Source organism: Natator depressus, chromosome 2, assembly GCF_965152275.1.
Source record: "Natator depressus isolate rNatDep1 chromosome 2, rNatDep2.hap1, whole genome shotgun sequence".
NCBI classification, from domain to species: Eukaryota; Metazoa; Chordata; order Testudines; family Cheloniidae; genus Natator; species Natator depressus.
The window spans coordinates 57,080,892-57,101,957 of record NC_134235.1 but is presented as its reverse complement, the minus strand read 5'-3'; the positions used below and the strand labels follow the sequence as shown (position 1 = coordinate 57,101,957).

The following is a 21,066-nucleotide window of genomic DNA, read 5'->3' as shown; positions in this document are numbered from 1 at the left end:
CTTTTTTGGAGGGCTTGCACTATTGCTTTACAGTTATGACTGATAATATTCCTTCTTCTCTCTCTCAGAGACGAAATACTTTCCCTAAAGTAGCTGAAAAATTCATTCCATATTACATTTATAATAAATGACTTCTATATACATTTAATCAGACTGCACATGGAGACAGTTTTGTAAAATAATATACAGGACATTCCTCAGATTCACAAACAGAGAAGCAAGAAATGAATTATGCATCTCTGAGTACAGATTATGTATCTTTCACTAGTTGAGGAAAACCAATTGCCACATTACTGTATCTTCATGTATATCATTCTCTGACATGTCAAAATTAAATTAATAATTTAATAATAAAAAGGGACAAACTTGCTTTAAAAAAAGAAACAAAAGAAAAAGCCAGAACCAAAACAAACAGAAAACAAAAAGCTCAGACAAACATAACCCCAATGAACTGAACTGAATAATTAGTTTATTGGCTCTTTATTTCCTCCAAGAAAATTTTCATTTTCTGTTAAACTAAAGAGAAAAGTATCTCTTTCATAAAAATTATCAGGAAAGATTTCATAAAGCTAAGGTTTCTAAAAAAGGATTTATGATCTTGGTCAACTAATATATAAAGTAACACCTACAGCTTCAGAGATGAAGTTATATCTATACTTTTTAAGATACTAGGACGAATGAAATCTAGTTTAATAACTTGCAAACCTTAGTCTTAATCACTATTTTAAGTATCAAAAATAGAAGTAACCAATAGTTCTTTCTACAATGTACCTAATTATAAAGGTCATGTAATTTGCCAAAGAAATAAAAGAACTGATTTTTAAAGGGAGTCAGCAGGACGAATGTTAGAAGTTGTGATGGGTGGATATCACATTTTAATCTAGTCATCAAGTGGCTAACTTCCTTAAAAATGCTTGTAGCACAGTCTCTAAAATGCTAAAAACGTGTAAAAGAAGGGATTAAAACATAATACTTTATGTCCCATACCACAACATATTGCTAATTGGAGCATGAATTCAGGCATTACTACATCATTCTTGTCTGGTGAGATAACTGTGGTTCTCTTGAGAACATTATGCCAATACATATAGTTCCCCCGTTACATAATGATGTCTTCTAAGCCTGGGCACTTGGGCACTAACTCTCACTGATGCTCACTCTTCAAAATGAGGCCACCTATTTAGGTGCCTAAACATAGATTCAGGGTATATCTACAGAGCAAAAAACAAAAACAAAACACAACAAAACCTGTCTCAGAGCCCGGATCAACTGACTTGCTCCCAGGGCTTGCTCTATAGGGCTAAAAATAGCCATGTAGACATTTGTGCTCAGGCTAGAGACAGGGGTCTGAGACCCAGCAAGGGAGAAAGGTCTCAGAGCCCAGGCTCCAGCCCAAGCCCAAACACCTACATGAGCCCAGCACTAATGTCTACTTGTCTATTTTTAGTCCCACAGTGTAAACCCAAGTCAATTGACCTGGGCTCTGAGACTCGCTGCCATAGGGGATTTTTTGCTGTGTAGATGTCCCCTTAGAAGACTATGTGTTGAACATATGGTCCTTAGTTTCTACTTCTGTTTGATCTATGTATATATTATGGTTTCACAATCTAATTTAAAAAATTATATTTCAACCAATACATCTGCCAAGTCTACTGTACGTACTTTAACAATACATTTGCAAATATTTACACCTGTCTTTTAGTATACTAAAATACTTATAAGGCTCATCTAACGTACTATATAAGAATCTGAGAGTGATCCTTCAAGATTTACAATTATATCTTATATTAGTTTTATTACTCTAATAAAAACAACAAAAAGTGAAACCCACCATTCTATTATTTTTATTACAATTAAAAAATTCTATAAGGTTGCAACTACACTTCCATTATAAACCCAATTTTGATTCTCCTAAAAGCCACAAATACAGCATATTGGCTTCTAAGCTAATAAATTGGGCCAGTGACAGGGCAGAATTATTTTTTACCAAGTTTGATTTAAACAACATAAGATTAATAAGTTATCACATTCTAAAGCCTGAGACTGTCACCAGAGTTCAAAAAGTTAATTTTTTTAAAAACACCTTGTAACAAAACAAAATGAACAAAAACAAGATAGGTTAAAATTGCTTTTTAGGCTCATATGGCTGTGCTCTAGTGCACAGAACCAAGAATTAGTTGAATAAACTGTAGATTTGAAAGTTACTAAATTTTATTATCAGGATGTCTTAATGGCTCCAACGAACTTAAAATAGACCATGAAATGACTGCTGGATATTTACACTGCCACTGAAAAAAAAAATTTCTAGGTTGAAATATTCAAAGCCAACCAGGGCTTCCCAATGGAAGTTGTCTACATCTCTCAGTTGCTTTTGAAAATCTCAACCCTAGCCTCTTTGTAAAGTGATCATTAGGGAGTATTGTAATTAAACAGAATTTTCTCCTAACGTGTCTATCAGTAGATCTACGGGGTGAAGGAAATGTCCGGATGTGCTGTCCCCCACAACCCTCTTGCCCTCTCCTTCCACACTTCTCTGCACATATCTTATGGTCCACAAGAGAGTATCCTCCCTTCTGTGTAGTTTCTGAGGGCTGCAAGAGATGCTCTCTACTCCCTTGGATCTTAGAAGATATACAAGAGTGAGGCTTTGCCCCTGCAGACCTCAGAAGGCAGGGGAGGGGAAAATGGCTTCCCCGGCACCCTGTTCACCTCAGTCTCATGTTATGACTATTAAAAAAACTGGGATATCCCCAGGTCAAATCTTTGTTAAAAGGAGTTAAGGTTATGGGCATGTGTATGCATGGGTATGCATTTGGGAGTACATTACCTCCCAAGAACACCTGAGTTAAAATAACCAACTAAATGTTGTGAAACCAAGTAATCAGCAGTTAAGTTTTCACGCCTCAAACGACGACTCAACTGAAAAAAACTACTATAACCCTCACCCTATTCCAGCAGAGGTAACACATACTAATAATCTACATCCCTGATGAGCATATATGCTTCAGTGTGCACAATATGTTGGGAGACAGAGTCACATCACGCTTTACCAGGACTGTGGAGCACAAGTAGGTGCAGTAGAAATTTCCTCCTCCAGCCTCCACAGCCAATGCTCTCTGGAATGCTGCTATTGTTACAGCAGTGCCTGGAGCCCAGTGTGCTAAGCACTGTGCCAACTGACTAATGGAGAGCCCCTGATTTAAAAGGCTGCAATGCTGCCAATGGCGGGCAAGGAGGGCCCTTGTTTCCTTCTTCTCAGAGCACCCATGAACCCAGGGTAGAATCTGGCCCTAAGTATTTAAACGTCACCCAATATGAACCGTGTACGTTTATATTTAAGAATCCTTCTGCATTTGGATTGCTCTGGCATATGCTGGGAACACCAGACAATTGGCACAGTGTTGGGAGAATGTAAAGGTGGCCAAGCTGCTCTGTGAGGTTCTTGGCCTTGGCTGAGAATGTGGGCCGGTCTTTCTACAAATGTACAGTCTGCTTCAAGGGTTAATGAATGATTAAAAGACACTACTTTGTAACGTTAAGGCTGTAACATGCCAATTATCCCCAGGATGTATGTGATTAACTCCCATTCATGCCAATGGCACTTACATTTAAGTATCAAGGGATGGCTACAGGACTCACATTTGGTTGTGCAAAGCAAATGAAAACACTACAAACTTTATTAAGCACACTGGTAAGATTTGATACTACTATCTTTTGCTGCTCTGGATAAAATGAAATGTAATTGTAGATCAGAAACAGATTTGGAAAGTAAGTCGCTTGTCTTGTTATGGTCTTCTAAAGTCTGAAAAATCAGTTCTACACATGTCATTCACTAATGGCATTTTTTGTATCAAAATCAATAATGTCTTTATATTCAGCTTCCTTAACGAAAGAAAACACAGTAAAATACAAGCTTTCTTGTATTCAAAACGTAAGTGTAAAAATACATAGTTCACAAAGGAATGGAAGAAAAAATAAAGCACATTTAAATAATTTTATTATACTGTAAGTTGCCAATTCATCTGTGAGGAGTTTCTTCTCAGATGAAATGAAATCAAAACAAGGGACAGATGTTGTACAAACCACATTTAAGATCTGTCACACACTGGCATTTTTCAAATGATTTTAGCTCATCTATTAAATAAGGTGTATTTTGTTGATTTTGAAAAGGGAAACATCAGGAAATATTTAAAGGCCAATTGATGCCAATTAACTTTGATCAGCAGAAGTTGCATTTGAATCTTTTAAGATTCTTTTGCCTGTCTGGAATAACACACATTCCTAAAATCTAGCAAAACAACCACCTGATGATTAATGCCCATTGGCAGTCCAACCACAAGCTTGCTTAACAGTGGGATTTTAAATAAACGGCTGTCTTTATGATGATGGGAAACAAATCTGACTATTTTCATATTTTCTTGCTATGAAAATATGAACAGAAATCACTTTTTCTGTTTTAAGATGAACACAGCCACATATCATGGTGACAGTCGTTTTCAGCAATCCAGACGGTTTTTAGAATGATCTCACAAGAATCCCAAATCCATAGCCCACAGAGGCTGACAAAGCCCTTTGCATGCTGACACCAAGTACTCACAGCATGCCACACAAGAGAGGCATAACTAACAAAGAAATCCTAGTATGTAACAAATTGTACCTGCCACTGCGGAAGGCAGAAGACCCACTGTAATAAGCCTCTGAGATTGACAGCATATACAACATTAATGATTTCCCTTGGGTTCTCGGGTAATATTTCCTCACAGTGGGATGTAACTGAGAAATCTGCACCCAGCTATTAACTGTTTATAGAAGCTGAAGTTTAATATTTAATGGCCTGTACAGACTATTGAATTCTAATGTTTATAGATGGTTTTGGTGTATCCACTTCTAAAGCTGGTCTATCATGATCATATATACAATAGTTGAATAATCTAAAATTGCACCTCTGATGGCTCAAAACTGGTGTTTATATTAAATAAAAGCATTGTATTTCGGGGGTAACAAAAACTGTTGGAGATTTTAAAAATATATGTACTCTAGCATTTGCATTTGAAAGTTGCTATATCAAACCAGACTTTCGAGCTATTTGCTATCATGCAATATGAAACAAATGTTAAATAACTGCTCAGTGTAAATAAACAATCAGTACTTACTTCCAAATCATTAAAGAACAGGTGTGTGTCTGCCAAATTGAAAATCATCTCCTCCATTCGCAGTCCAAGTGAAACTGAAGTAGGTGGATCCTCAAAGAAGAAATGACAAAATATAGTCAGTAACATGCATACTCCATATGCTAGAATAAATATTTCTCAGAAGCAGAGAATACTGAATATGTCAACTGATGGGTCCGCCTACATAGTTAAAGTTGGACTCCCCTAAAACCTTGCACCGTAGTATCTAAATATGTCAACATTTTAAAGGACACTTTAAACCTGTTGATAATGAAACCCCCGATTCTGCAACTGGGCAAACCCCTTCACCCACGCAGCGCTTCACTGCCTTCAATGGAGCTCTGAACAGATATAAGGGGTCCACTGATGCTGTTTCAATTGCAGGATTGGGACCTCCCCTGCCCTCCAAGATTTAATGACTGTGCACAGATTTAGAACAACCATGGGCTCAATAAATACAGTCCTCACACAAGCAAACTCTCTTGAGTAAGAGGATTTGGTAATTAGCCTAACTATTGCCTTTAATAAATCACCATTAATGTTTAATTTACAAACAGCAATAACATATAAAATTACTCCTTAATTCTCTGCAAAACTGTACTTTAATTATTCTTTAAATATAGCCCACCCATGCAGAATGAACAAATCTATTGTTTGTTATTAATACAGAACACACTAAATTCTCTGCAGAAATTACCATAACAACTTACTCCTTACTGAGTTAATAAACTCAAGAAGTGTATTCAGCATTGTGGTTACCAAATGCATTACAGATGTTTGTCCTGTTTTGATTTTTACGTGTTTTATATATTTTCTATCTGAAAATTGAAATAAGAGTCTAATATATTTATTTGATGTACATTCCCTCACTTAAAATGCTTTCTCAAGAATATCCGAGAGCATACAAAATACAACCTTGAAAAAGTATGTTATAATGCTTCCAGACACAATCAATTAACCAAACATTAGTTCATCAGGAATTACATTTTATAATAAAAACAGGATTGCAGGAACAGTTCTCTTTTTTCTTAAATCTGCTTAGATTCTACAACTGATGACAACTCAAAATGGGAACTTTAATAGGTTTAGCCTCCAGTTTTTTCCTATATCAATCAAATTAATAGGTTTTTCAACAAGATTTCTGAAATTCCCAAACATCTGTCTGTCACAAGACACTATGCATTATTGGCAGAAAACAGTTGAAAAAAAGATTTGTTAACTTGGCAGCTTAGTCTGACATTTCCAGAGAACAAAAAATGAAATCAAAGCTAATCTGAAAGAATATTTTGCAAAGAAGCATTTAGACATGCAGATGTCCAAATAATGAAGCTCTAACACAATTTTTTTATACAATTCACTAACAAGTTGACACACAATAAAAAGTGAACATTTTTCTAACTTAAATGAATACTTCTGAACCCCTGTAAAAGAGGATTTTAGTGTATTGCTTCAACTGCATCATGCCAGTTTGTTGGCAATATTAAGCACTTTGCCCTTACAAATCAGTCGTCTTGTATTTATATTTTACATCAACAAAAATTTCAGAAGAGAACATTTTGATTCGTCATGCAAATGTGAAGATTCATCTGCTTGCTTTAAAGTATGAATCAGACTACTGTTTTCCCTCTTTTGTAATGCTGGTAGTTTCACAGAACTAAGTTTTATTTTATTTTCCTGGAAGGGAAGCGTGTATATGTAAGGAGTTAGGAAGGTTCTATATTCTCACTGAAGTCCTAAGGATGGCTTTCCTTCTCACCACACTTTCCATCTTTGTGGACAGTTATAATCTCAGCATCCTTTATAGTTCATCAGTATCATTTCTTATTTCAGTTGCAGGGATTGCTGTTCAACGAAGTAAAACACTCCGTCCTTCTAAGGGCTGTCTGTGCTAGCCCCACAGAACTCCTGCCAAATAGGGAGCTGCAAATTGGAACTATGCATCTGACAGTGGACTCCCACACGACAGTGCAGATCACTAACATCAAGCACCACTTTGGCACTTCAATAATAAAACACCACCACCACCAGATAACTGAACCAGTCCCATTCAAATGTTATGGTCATGTCCATTCGCGACCTTGCATGTTATTTGGGAAAACAATGAGAGATACTGGCTCTCCATAGTTGTTACAATGTCACAAGCAAACCTTAAAAAAAAAAAAAGTGTCTAAAGAATATTGTAAAGAAAAGTTGAATGAATGATTAATTTTAACAAATTTTTAAAAACACACACTTGAGTCAGAATAGGTATATTTTTAAATTGCATGATGTGGACCATTTAGCTCAAATGTTATTTTAAACTATTACACACAAAAGAGTGGGGTTTTCTCTCAAGCTACATTATTAATTTAGTTAGAAAAAAGAAAAGAAAAACATGATCAATGACGTTTCCTGAAAAATGTCAGATCAAATCCCATAAACGCAAGACATGAAGCAAAACAGGTTACTTTTAAAATAAAACGTAAATCTTTGATTTAACACCAAGTACTTATTAGAAAAGTCGGTTGTGCCTAAAACTATACTTAGACTGCTGCCTTGGATACCACATTTAGTGGGCTGTAAGGACTTCTCTATATTAGGGTTTTAGCCACCAATGTAGCTGCATTGGTGTAACTGCACCAATAAAAAAACAGGACATGTGTGTCAACTCAGGGTGATTTACAGCAGTGCAGTGTGGACTTTGACTAGTTACAATGGTGACTAAAACCTAAAGATGACAAAGCTAGATAAGGCCAGAATAATATAAGATGCCGAGCCCTCTTTTGGAATTTAAAGCTATTAATTGCAAGGCAATTACTGCGAGATGCAACACAATGAAAAGAGGCTAACAATCTGTTCGCATTTATTAGGATTTGCAGTTCAATGTGAGCACCTTTTAAGGAATGGCCAAAATCAGGTGCAAATCTCAGAGAAAGAAACCACTTAGCTGAATGAAGAAATACCACTGTTGAATCTGTTAAACAAGCCTTTTCTTTTGAACACTGGCATTAGAGCCACAAACGTATATATGTCATTTGCAATTTTGACCCATTTGATGCCTTTGTCAGGGGGAAAAATAAGAAGCCGAAAAACAGGAAAGATCACTGAGTACACAGCTTTGCTTATTTTCTACCAGGCTGACTGGTAACAATTGAAGGCTTAAGTGAACAAGATTTTTGTTTTTCTTAAATCTTTAAAATATATAATACCCCTCCCCCCAAATATCTTATTTGTAAAAGACTATCTCCTTAAAAAGAAAAGGAGTACTTGTGGCACCTTAGAGACTAACCAATTTATTTGAGCATAAGCTTTTGTGAGCTACAGCTCACTTCATCGGATGCATTTAGTGGAATGTAGTGAGCTGTAGCTCACGAAAGCTTATGCTCAAATAAATTGGTTAGTCTCTAAGGTGCCACAAGTACTCTTTTTCTTTCTGCGAATACAGCTAACACGGCTGCTACTCTGAAACCTATCTCCTTAAAGTATTTAATGTAAAAGTTTTCACAGAAAATGGAAATACATAAGGGCCACAGCATTTCCAGTGCCATTCCAACTGTCTCAAGTTATCAATACTATACATGGGGCATAGACTTCTTCCCAGCTTCCAGGACCCGTTCAGTAGGCAGCTGGCTCAAAACATCAGGTTTATGTGGATGCTAGCAGCTCTAATGTCAATTAAAATAACTGTTAACCACAAGCGTTGGGACAGACAGATCTCCCTTTCTCTTTTACACTTAGTTTTTGCCTAAGAGCAAATTACAACATAGTTCCAAGAATATTTTTTTAGTTAGTACATTTGTATTATTATACTCATTTCATTTATTTCAATTGGGAAGAAAAATATCCCAATCTTCCAGATTAAACACTAACACTATTGCATGTTTATCATTTTGCTCATAAATAACATCTGAGGGACAGAGGCAAAAAAAAAAATAAATGGAGAAGGTGACGTAAATGGAAAAGATGAAGGGAGAGCAAATGGAAAAGGGGAACAAAAACCAGAAGAAAAATAGTAGGAGAGAGGTAGATACCAAGAAAAAGAATAGAGGAACTGTTGCTGAACAGATAATATCTATTCAGCGACAGGTTAGAGTGTTGCCATTTCTCACTATATTTAATGCTCTCCTTATTATCCAGCTCCTCCAGTTAATTGGTTATGTGAGAACCTCGGGTTCCATTAAAAATTAAGTTTCTAACTCTCCTGGTTGTGGATAAAAGCTTGAGAATGGGAAGCCTCAAGGCTTAAAAACCAGAAAGCAAGCAAGCAAACAAATATTAAAATCTCATTATTTTGGGGCCTGGATTATGTTGTTTTTTACAGTTGGGGACTGGTAATACTGACTTCAGAAAACTTTAAGACACCATCAACTGAGAAAATCAGATTTCTATCTAAAAACTGTGTACCTATTACTGTCACAAGAAGCCCCTAAGATTGCTATACAAGAGGGAAAAGTATTTTTCCCAGTTTGTTCACTGTTGCGTGTTTGACAGCACTTTGGATGTGATCCAAAGACCACAGAAATCTATTAATATTTTTCCTATAACAGTTTAAAATGTGAAGAACTTGTGGGGCTAATGTAACATAACAAAGCACACATGAATCTAAAGTTCACATTTTACTATTAAAGCTGGAAACTGCAAGCCATGTACACATCCTGCTTATTCTAAGATGTTCCAATATTCTCTTCCAAAGCACAGGCTACCTCGAATCACCATCTTCTTCCCATTACTTTTGTTAAAACAGTTCTTCTAATATCAAACATGCTTTGTTCCCACAGGTAATGTCCAAAAAAGGTGGAATAAACTCTAAACTTGTTGTAATGCATGTTGTTTTAACATGGCCTAATTCTGCAATGTGCCAGTGAGACCCAGTGTGTATTTACTGAATGGTAGACACATTCTGTCACATATGCATCAGCAGTCCAACTAAGCTACGTCTCAAGTAACTGGTTTCTATAGTGACTGAAGTGCTATCATGTGTCACTCATCTCCTTTTAACTTGCATATTTAGCTACCTACAGTATGTGTTTATGTCAAATTGCTATAAAGTAATATGTTAGGAATCAAACATCATAATTCATTATGAAATTATTAACCCATAGTTTTTGTCAGGAGAATTTGGGTTCAATCATTTTGGGCTGACACCTAAATACAAGATTGGCATGTGAAATCAAACAAATATGTTGATAAAATGTAGGCATCAGACTGAAAATCCAGCCATGAAAATATAGGGGTTGATTATATAAACATTGCTCATGTTGAGTAGCACTTGTAGTGAACAAGACTATTTTTTTGAATGTGTGTTACTCACTGTGACTGATGAACAAGTAGATTCCAATGGTTAAGAACAATTTTATATATCTTAGAATACATCAGCCAACTTTACTTATAATTTAGTGAAAATGAGGATTTATTAACATAGTAAACCAGTTTACAGAAGAGTAAACTGGAAAGTAATGTTTGACAGTCCTGTGCTAACCTTTTCACGTAATAAAACAAACCCAATTACTAATTGTTCTTCGAGGTGTGTTGCTCATGTCCATTCCATGCTAGGTGTGCGCACAATGTGTGCACAGCTGCCAGAGAGTTTTATCTTAGTGGTATCCATAGGACTGGCTCTAGCGCCCTCTGCAGTTGTGCGCATATGCGCTGGTATAAGGGTCGCCACCAGCCCCGCACCCTCTCATTTCCTTCTTGACGGTAACTTCGACAGAGGAGTAGGAGGGTAAAGCCATGGAATAGATATGAACAACACATCTCAAAGAAAAACAAACAGTGACAAAAGGTTAGTAACCCATTCTTCATTTTTCTTCTTCGAGTGCTTGCTCATGTCCATTCAACGCTAGGAGACTCACAAGCAGTACCCCAGAGGTAGGCTCGGAGTTCTTGGATGTGCTGACTGCAACACTTCTCTCCAAAACTGGCATCGTCTTGGCCCTGTTGGGTGACGCCTTAGTGGAACGCTAACGTATGAACCAATGATCAGGTTGCGGCTCTGCAGATATCCTGGACTGGTACCTGCATAAGGAATGCTGCTGATGAAGCCTCGGCTCTTGTGGAATGAGTGGTTACAATGGCCGGAGTTGGGTCATTCGCCTGCTTGTAGCAAGCCTAAATACAGGAGGTCATCCAGAACAAGTTTCTTTGGGATAATAGAGGCAGCCCTCTCATCTTTTCCACTATTGCTACAATGAGTTGCGTGGATTTGTGGAAGGGTGTAGTTCTCTCAATATAAAAGGCAAGGGCCTGCCTAACATCCAATGTATGAAACCGATGTTCCTCAGCCGGCTTTTGAGACTTTGGGAAGATGACAGGTAGAAAAATGATCTGGTTGTGTGGAATTGTGACACCACCTTTGGTAGAAAGGCCAGATGGGGGGGCAGTTGGACTTTGTTCTTGAAGAGCACCGTGTAAGGAGGTTCCGATGTAAGGGCTTTGATCTCAGAAACCCTTCTGGCCGAGGTGATAGACACCAGAAAGGCACCCTTCCAGGAGAGAAGCAGTAGGGAGCACAATGCTAATGGCCCAAAGGGGGGCCCATGAGCCTTGACAAGACCAGGTTTAAGTCCCATAGTGGATGGGGTCGGCTCATGAACCTTGGAATAGAGTCTACAGATACCACTAAGGGAAAAATCTCTGGCAACAGTGCCCACGGCACACACACACCTAGCATGGAATGGACATGAGCAAGCACTCGAAGACGAAAAACTGATACAGAATTATAACTTAAAAGAGCTTCATTTCAGTAGCAACGGATTCCAAGATGGTCATCTTTTGGTTTTAAAAACCATATAAAATGGATTGTAACCTGTGTGCAGTATGTTGCGAGCTACTAGACTATCTATTCATTCACTTATTATTTCCAAAATTATTCCAAAGTCAAAAATGAGAATTCCCTAACAACACACAAGCAATTAATGTGATTTTTTAAAAAAAAGACAATATAATCAATCTGGCTTGTAACAAGACAGATTTAAATCAAACAAGAAACAGATCAGACTTCAATTGCAAGTCATTTTGTTTCATAAAAGCACAGAGAATTGTGAAAAATTTTCCTTGGACACATCAATTCATAAACTGTTTTCATTCACTTTACAACTGCATTTCTCTTGTGGCAAATGATTGTGAAAACCACTATTCCAAAATAACATTCAAAACTCCTCCTACACTTTTTAGGACATGAACAGCGGCAAGGCTAAACTCACAAGCAGACACTTAAAAATTAACAATTAACATTCAAATAAAAAATTAAAGCGTGGACAAATATATTACACTAATCTGTCCCGGACCCAAAAGTAATTTTCCTCATTTATAGCCTAGTTGAGGCATTCAAATGTACTACTTCGTTATCAGTGTGCCAAAAGGAAATGCAATACCTTATCCCACAAGTCACTGAGCACTTCCTGAGAGGAGCTGAGCCTTTGTCACTCACTCAAGACCCACTAAATTGACAGCAGGGAACTCCCCGGTTGACTCCGGTACCCCAGTTCCCTGAGAAGAGTAAGGTGACCGGAGAGCGTCTCCCATTAATGCAGCGCAGTGAAGACACCGGGGTAAGTCGACCTTAGCTATGTCGACTAGCGTAACTTAGTTCATCTTACCCCGGTAGTGAAGACAAGCCCTCAGAAAGAAGCCAATGTGAGCTACAGACGCTCAGCAGCCCCTATGATCAAACCTTTAAGTGGCATAATTATTGCTCCCAATAACGTAATTTTTCTCTTATAGAAGGTAAGGAAGAAATGGAGGTGAGAAAAACCCTCTTTATCTTAGTCTTTCTACCTACTCGCTTTACACTTCAACCTTAGTTTGTCTCTCGTGACATTCCCCTAACATTCGGGTCCTTACTGTAGAACAAAACACCTATGCAGCAGCACATTATTGTAAATTAGTTCCTTGAAACTTACCCTCCCATATCTGTTAGCATAGGACCCTGTAAGCAAGGAATGAAAAACGATGATTGTCTCATCCAAATCCCAAATGAATACTCTCTGTAAAAAAAAAAAGAACCAAATCAATGTGTCCCTCTGTAAAGTTGATACTTGAATCAATAAGTGTACAAATGAGAAAGCTGTACTGAAATGGTCACATACTAACATGATGGTTTCCTTACTATTTTCAGAAAAACTAACAAATTGATCCTGAATGGAGTTAAACAACCTGCTAGTTTTGTGCTACAATTACTACTATTCTAAATTATTCTGTGAAGATATAAATGCAGTTATTGTTAAATAAACAAAAATAGAATAGTACAGTATGTTATTCAAAAGCCACTTGTGGGGAAAATCTGAAATACATTAAATAAAGCAATTGAAAATTAAACCTATCAGATTTGAATCTTCTTCTGTATAGTATTCAAACTAAACAGCCTCGGTAAATTGCTATTCAGTATGACCTCTGAAACTAAAACAAAAGGGTGACATTTCTAAAGCACTTATTACTTTAGGCGTTTAAGTCCACTTTCAAGAGGACTTAGGTGCTTTTAAAAATCTTTCCCACAGTAAATTGTGTCTTTGCCATGTAGAGTTAGTTGGAAATGTTATTTCCCCCCAAAATTTTGTTTTTGTCTAAATTTTCCAAGAACATTTTGACTTTTGCCAAAAATTCAAAAACCAAAACAAACAAATTTCATCTCCCTGGACTGATAATATCTCCCATGAGGTACAACAATCTTCCTTACTGCCAAGGGGGGTTAGTGCATGCTGGGAGTCCCCGGCCACGATGCATCATGGGAGATATAGTCTGGACAGGGAGTGCAGCCCATCGAAGAGAATGGGGACACGAAGCCACTACAGTGCCATGGGAAACTGTAGCAACATATCCAAAATTAAACATTTTTGGTTTCCAGGGAAACATTTTTGTTTCCGTTCATTTTTTTGATAAAAAATACCAAAAATTTCCAGGGAAAGCAGATTTTTTCATTAAAAAACAGTGTTTAACTGAAAACCCAATTTCCATTGAAATAGAGTTTAGGTGGAAAATGTTCCACCAGCCATATTGTCATTGTATTGCTGTTCTGTAAATAAGTCCCTCTCTTCAAAGCAATTGTAAAGATAGCAGAGTCTGTAGTAAATACAGGGTATATAACATACCTCCAGGTCAGAGTCAGGCAGTGGTGAAGGGTTATTGTTTCTTCTGCCTCGCCCACGTGATTTTCCATCGGAACTGCGACGCAATCTATCTGAATCAGAATCTTTAACGGGCGTTGATGGACTGTGGATTGTACTGTACTCTGCTGTAATAAAGAAATTACTTTCACCTTTCAGTTTAAAATCCAGGGGTCAATTTTACTTTGTTTTATTTCTTTCTTTAGATTTGACGTTAAAAAAATATAACATCTGTACAAAAGCTCTGAGTGCACTGATAATCATTAGGTCTGCATTGACGATAATTAGGCCTACAATAACCACCAAGCAGCAATTCTACGGATATACAAATCAACTAACTCCACCCATCAGCAGCCTTAATTAATCAGACAGAAGTAATAATTTACCTCAGCTAACCAACAATAAAAATGGAAAAACTCAAGAAAATCTTCACAACTCCAAATCATACTCAAGAACATACCTCTTATCCTTCTCCAAAATCCCTATCAAAATTTTTTAAGTTTGTTGTCATTTGGAATAATGTTTTCACCTTTGTTAATCTCATTCTGGGCCAAATTTTCAAAACATCTCTCTACTATTATCTCCACAATGACTAGCGAATGCAAAGTCACAGTGCAAATGACATAAATTAGGATTCTAATATTAACCTTCAAAATCTTTAAGAATTGGAAAGTTAATAAGACTATATTTTCAGATGTCACTTTTTTTGTTCAAAGGAATTATTTCTAAGATGAAATAATCAATTTCATAAAATGAAACAGAGGCAAAGAGTGCTGGATTACTCAAGATAAGGATTCATGTTTTTAAATTGGCCCTATTTTTCTACTCCTTATATTTTTGAAGGTATTCTTTAAAGACCTCCTCAACACTGAGATTACTGGACGAGTAATTTCAAAATAGGACACAGAATCTTTCCTAACAAATGCATGATATATTATGTGTCCCCAGTCTCCTTGTTATTAGGGCACGAGTAATAAAGGTCTGTTTTCTTTGTTGTGTGAGCCGAGGGCAGCAGAACTGTACCTGGCATATCCTGATGGAGGGACTCACCCTCAACTGAACGGCACTCGCTAGGCAGGGGACATGGGTGCCAAAGCCCAATGAGTGGGGAGAGAGGGTGGAGACAGGTACTTGTACCTTGCGGTGTGGGCCCTGTTTAAGGGTCCTAGACACCATTTGACCCTTCCTTTCTCCACGGTATAATAAAAGAACTAATTTAGACTCAGTTGAGAGTTTTGTTACATGCTGCACAACTGAAATCACTCATACCTAGGTCTAAGTATTAGACCTACTTTGGTATAGTGTCTCTATTGCAAGAGACTGCCCAGTGTGCACCAGCAGTGAGGCTTCCACCACTAACAGCTGAAATCACAGAGAGCCTTGTTAAGTGGGGGGCCTTGAAGACATCTTGGAGAGTAGCCAGGTGGCTGGTGAAAAGGCACGTCCAGCAGGGCCCCACAGAGAGGCACAGCAATCGGCTATTGGGGCGACAAGTGAGTGCCTGAGCAATGGATCGTGTAAGGCCTCCTTACCCCCTCCTTCCACCCAGGGTGGGAGGTGAACTCTGTGAATGAACCTCTGAACTCTGGGGCTGCACTGGACAAAGACAGCAACTGTGAGTAGGGTGCAGAGAAGGGATGGGCACGTTAAACAGACTTTTGGGCTGCTGAACCTGAGGAGAAAAGGACACTGCCCAACTTACTTGGGGCTGGGTCTTTTGCTCATGGTTTATGAGCCTTAGTTGCGGTGTTTTCCCAAATTAATGCTCAGTTACTTCCTTCCTTTTATTAAAAGTTTTTGCTACACTCAGACTCTGTGCTTGCGAGAGGGGAAGCACTGCCTCTTAGAGGCACCCAGGGGGTGGTGTATAATTGTCCCAGGTCACTGGGTGGGGTCTTGAGCAGGTTTTGTGTTGTATTGTTGAAAAGGAACCCCTAGATATTGAACCCGGCCCTTGTTGTTGCTGGCACCACCTGGCAGAAGAGTTGCACTATTCTTAACATCCTTAGGTTTAACAATACTGAGGTCTTGAACAATGTTAACCAAACAGATATCATGTCATAGTTGCTGGAATAGGTACTGGGGTGCTGCCACACCCCCTGGCTTGAAGTGGTTTCTATTATATACAGGGTTTACAGTTTGGTTCAATGGATCTCAGTACTCCCACGATAAAAATTCTTCCAGCACCCCTATATCCTGTGCAAATTATTCTTTATGACTAGTTGCAGGGAGATGTGAAAATTTACCTTTCATGAGATAAGTAGAAGGGTTTGGTTGCTGGGTGGTTTTTTTGGGAATCTCTTTTTAAATCCTCTCTTTAGAATTTTAGTTTCAAAAGAATAACCTCTCATATTTCTCTTCCATGGCCATACTGAAAAGATTTCCAGGCATTTCTCATGAAGGCAGTGAGAATTTCCATCATGCAACAACACATATACTGATTTCTTATTTCATTGGACATCAAGATTCACCATTCTCTCAAGTTCAGTAAGTCCTGAGGTTCATATCAATATTACTTTAATACGTGCAGCAGTCTATCTGTATATAAACAAAGCGCTGCAGTTTGGATGGATGGATGGCTATCCTTTCTCACGTGAGAAACCCCTTCTCCTAAAGAAAGGGTTAGATTAAGTTAAAGGTCCAAAAACCTTTGAAGTCAATGCAACTACTCACATGAGTCAGAATTACTCAAAGAAGTAAGGATTCTGCGTATTGAATGAACAAGGCTGATATTCTCTAAGCCATGTGTTTGGTCCTCAAATTTGCACTTAACTTAAACAACTAAATTAACCTGAAATATTCTAGAAGAAAAAACAACAAACCAGAATAAAATGTACGACGTTAAACCATATGAGAGACTCTCCAAGAGGGATTCAAGTCTGCAATATGATTATTTTCATACTGAACTATAAAAATAATTCAACTGCATAAAGCTACATCATTAAAAAGAAAAGCAGATATGTAAGCTTTGAACAAAACACAGAAGTCATTGTTGGATACAGTTATTTAATTTAAACTTTAAAAATGTCATTTCCTAAACAACAGCTGGCACGTGCATTCCAATATAAACTCCATTATACAGTACATTCCAACATAATATTCAAATTAATATTTTGACTGAAAACCATCTTCTTCCTGGGATATGACATAATTAGTAATACACTGTAATATATTAATTCAAATACATGCTTTCAAATAATACTTCTCTACTTTTAAACTGACATTCACTGTTAATTTTTTAATAGCTGTAAATTTTAACTGAAGAACCTTTTTTAAAAAAGGAAAAAATTACAGTAAATCTGTGTTAAAAGTGGTCTGACCCAACAACGGACATTTTTGTTCAATAACACAAACAGAACCAAATCTTTCTAGAGGTGGGGCCTGAGTTTCACAGATGACGAACACTTGCATTTTCTATAGACTTCAACTGGAGTCGAACCTCTGAAAATGTATTTAGCCGTCTAACTTCAGGTACCTAATTTTTCAAAATTCTGACTATAGAGCCTAGCTGCCCAAGATGGTAAATTATTGTTGTCTGGGTACATACTGATTGTCCTAAATAAGATGACAAATATATGTGGAACGATAACACGGGGAAAATGTAAATAAAGATTTAATAAACGATAAGCGTAAACATACCTAAAGGAGTGTGCATGGGTGTGTATGTGTCAGTGTAATAAAGATGTATTTCTACTTTCACAACAGACAAGTTCACTCAAGCTTATTGGGTAGAAAATACTAAAAACTATGGCCCAAATCCCGGATGGATGGTGATCTGTGTGGAGGAATGGGGCACAATGGGGGACAAGTCAACACAGGGAAACACTATGACCTGTGTTATGCAGGTGGTCAGACTAGAGAATTTAGCATTTTTTTTTAAGTGTAAAGTGTAAGTGTAAATTCTTTTGGGTAACCATTAATTTGGGGGTCATCTAAATTTAAAATATTTGTCTATTTGCTTATAGCACGGGTGTTTGACTAAATTACACTAGTACCATCTGGTTAGTGTTACCTCCTGCTTATTTTAAGTGTCCAGCTAGTCTTTGACTTAGCATATAATTTTGTCATAATTTTACATTTATTGTTTTAATAAAAGTACAGGAATTGCCCAAACAACCAGCACAGTGGTCCATTTATTTCAGAATCTCGTCTCTTTCAGCAGCTTCAAAAGAAGGTGCAAGAAACCTTGTGATGGAAAGGTACTACCTACTGAAGAAGTTTCTTCCTACCTCCAATCAGTCAATGTTTTCTCTCTTCTAAATTATTTTTTAAAAATCCTACTGAAAATAACCATGGATGTTCTATCTATCTATATTTTATATTTGTCCTCAAGCTATCTTTTGGCCATGAGTTCCTTGAGTTAACTATGTGTTGTGAGAAATATTTCCTTTAATTGGGTTTTAAATATGTTGCCTTCAGTTTAGTTGAATGCCTTCTTGTTCATCAGAAAAGGTAAATAGGAGCACCAAATGCACCTTCTCTATGCCCCTCATTATTGTACATAATACCATTTCTTCCCTTACCATAGTCATATTATAAATATTTTCTGTTCTATGTATATACACTGTACTTCCCTCCTACATCTATATACTATATATTTAATCTTTTACATTTATGGAAAAAAATCAATAAATAAGATTAAAACATTACTAATGTGCTATAAATGTAGCATATAACTTCACACTACAGCATATGTTTCTGTTCAGTTATTATGGAAAGGCTTTGCCTATATGAACTCTCAGCTCTGGTTCACTCAACTACTTCTGATTTACTGTTATGAAATCTGATAAGGAGAAGAAGGAGTCATAGTGGCTTTTTATTTTGCAGCACTGAGCATGGCATGGTATTAAAGAAAAAAATGTTTAGCCTATGGTGATAAAACAGTAACCTGTGGTTCAGAATAATTTTAGCAGGCTAATAGAGTTGTTATTATTATTGTTTGATGCTGCAGTGTGTGAGCAATATAAAAACAACCTTCAATATCTTTTAAACATACTATATTATGGAAACCAGGAAAATCTCATAGGGGTCAATCTCAAGAATAATGCAACCCTTTCTTCCTGGAAATGTAACTTAATAAATTATGATTGTGGTTTCATGTAAGATAGGAGGGTAACTCTGAGTTACTCACTATTTCAAAACTAAATTATTTAACACAGTATAAAATATAGAAAAGTTAATCGAGAACTGCACAAACCAAGGCTATCTATGTCTAAAACTATGATGATATATGGATATGGGAGAGAAAATGTTTCCATAGTAAACTTAAATATCAAAACTCTACAGAAATTAACATTTTCTAAAATGTATCTGCTTTAAAATTATGCTTTTTCCTCAAGAGATTTAAACTTTTTATAATTAATACTCCTGTTACACAGTTGCTCTAGTAATGACTTGCCTAAATACTCCAAGGATTGCATACAGGACAGGAACATGCTGTTTACACTTCAGTGGCTCTAGAATGAGGCATGGTGTACATAAAAAATTAGTTCGACCCAGCTACCTCAAAAATCCACACCCTTGAGCAATATAGTTAAGACAACCCTGGTGTAGACAGCACTACGTCGATAGAAGAGTTCTTCTGTCGGTGCAAGAAGTGTCTACACCGAAGTGCTACAGCAGTGCAGTTCCAGTGCTGCAGCTGTGTACTCCATCCCTGCTCCACCTCCCAAAATTTCATTTTTAAAAGGCAGTAGAACCCAGAAGACGTGTATGTACATGAATAAGCCACCCCATAATCTTAATTGCAACCCTTCTGCAAGTGTTTATCCATGTGAATAGTCCCACTGACTTTAAAAGAACTACTCCTCTGAATAAAATTAAGCACATACACATGCTGTACAATGGCAAGCTCAGACTATAAGCATTTCAGAACTGGGACCATGTCTTTTCTACGTTCTCTGAAGGGCCTAGCACATTTGGGCACTATATACACACATGAATGTGTCTTTAAAATACTATGGGGGTTCAACTGAGGCATGCCATAAGCCCCAACTAAGGGGCAGTACCAAGTTGCACTGCCTTAGGCCAGGAACTAGATTGTGACTCAGAATCACTGCTTGGTTCCTGATTCCCTCCTTATTTCAAGATGGAGCAGGAAGGAAAACAACCTGTACTAGCCCTATAGCTGGTTCTATTGCCATACCAGCTCAGTTGTCCTGGCCAGCTCAGAGACAAGGCTCCATTCATGTCCTTCCCCTGCACACGAAGGGGTTAGAGGCCCTACAGTGGGGTGACCAGATAGCAAGTGTGAAAAATCAGGACTTTTTTTTTCAGGGAGTATAGTTATGCATATAAGACAAAGCCCCTAATATTGTGATGGTCCCAATAATATCAGGACGTCTAGTCACCCTACCCTGCAGAGGCTTCTCTCCTTCCTTCACTGCTACCTGTGACACAGCCCCCTTACTCCCCTGCGTAGGGGATTAGCATGAGTTACAAACTTGCTTATAGTCATTAAATCCATAACACAAATATTTCAATTGCAAAGCTATCCCTGACAACTTATCACACCCAAGAGGGAAGAATAGCAAGTGGAACAAAGGATATACTGTAGAGCAATGGCAGGGCTGGTAGCAAATGCAACCACATGTATGGATTCCATTGTTGGAGAGTGAAAGAGAAGCAGAAAGAGGGCCGGATAGAGGACACAGACCATCCCTGTGAAGAAAGCTACACCAAGAATAACGTTTCCACACAAGTTTATAGACCACAGCTTATGGCAGGGGTTCGCAACCTTTTTCTTTCTGAGGCCCCCCCAGAACATGCTACAAAAACTCCAGGGCCCAGCGTGGGGGGGGGGGGGGGAAGAT

The 21,066-nt window shown here is 37.6% G+C and overlaps 1 protein-coding gene across 10 annotated transcripts in view; it reads right to left on the bottom strand.

Moving 5' to 3' along the window:
- Positions 1 to 21,066, bottom strand: part of EYA1 (EYA transcriptional coactivator and phosphatase 1) — a 225,684-nt gene that overhangs the window by 46,759 nt on the left and 157,859 nt on the right. For all 10 annotated transcript variants that reach the window (XM_074944239.1, XM_074944242.1, XM_074944241.1 and 7 more), the window contains 3 exons: positions 14,240 to 14,382; positions 13,055 to 13,138; positions 5,154 to 5,243 (listed from right to left, as the gene is read on the bottom strand). In XM_074944239.1, coding sequence (XP_074800340.1) covers positions 5,154 to 5,243; positions 13,055 to 13,138; positions 14,240 to 14,382 — 317 coding nt within the window. The remainder of the gene's footprint in view (positions 1 to 5,153; positions 5,244 to 13,054; positions 13,139 to 14,239; positions 14,383 to 21,066) is intronic.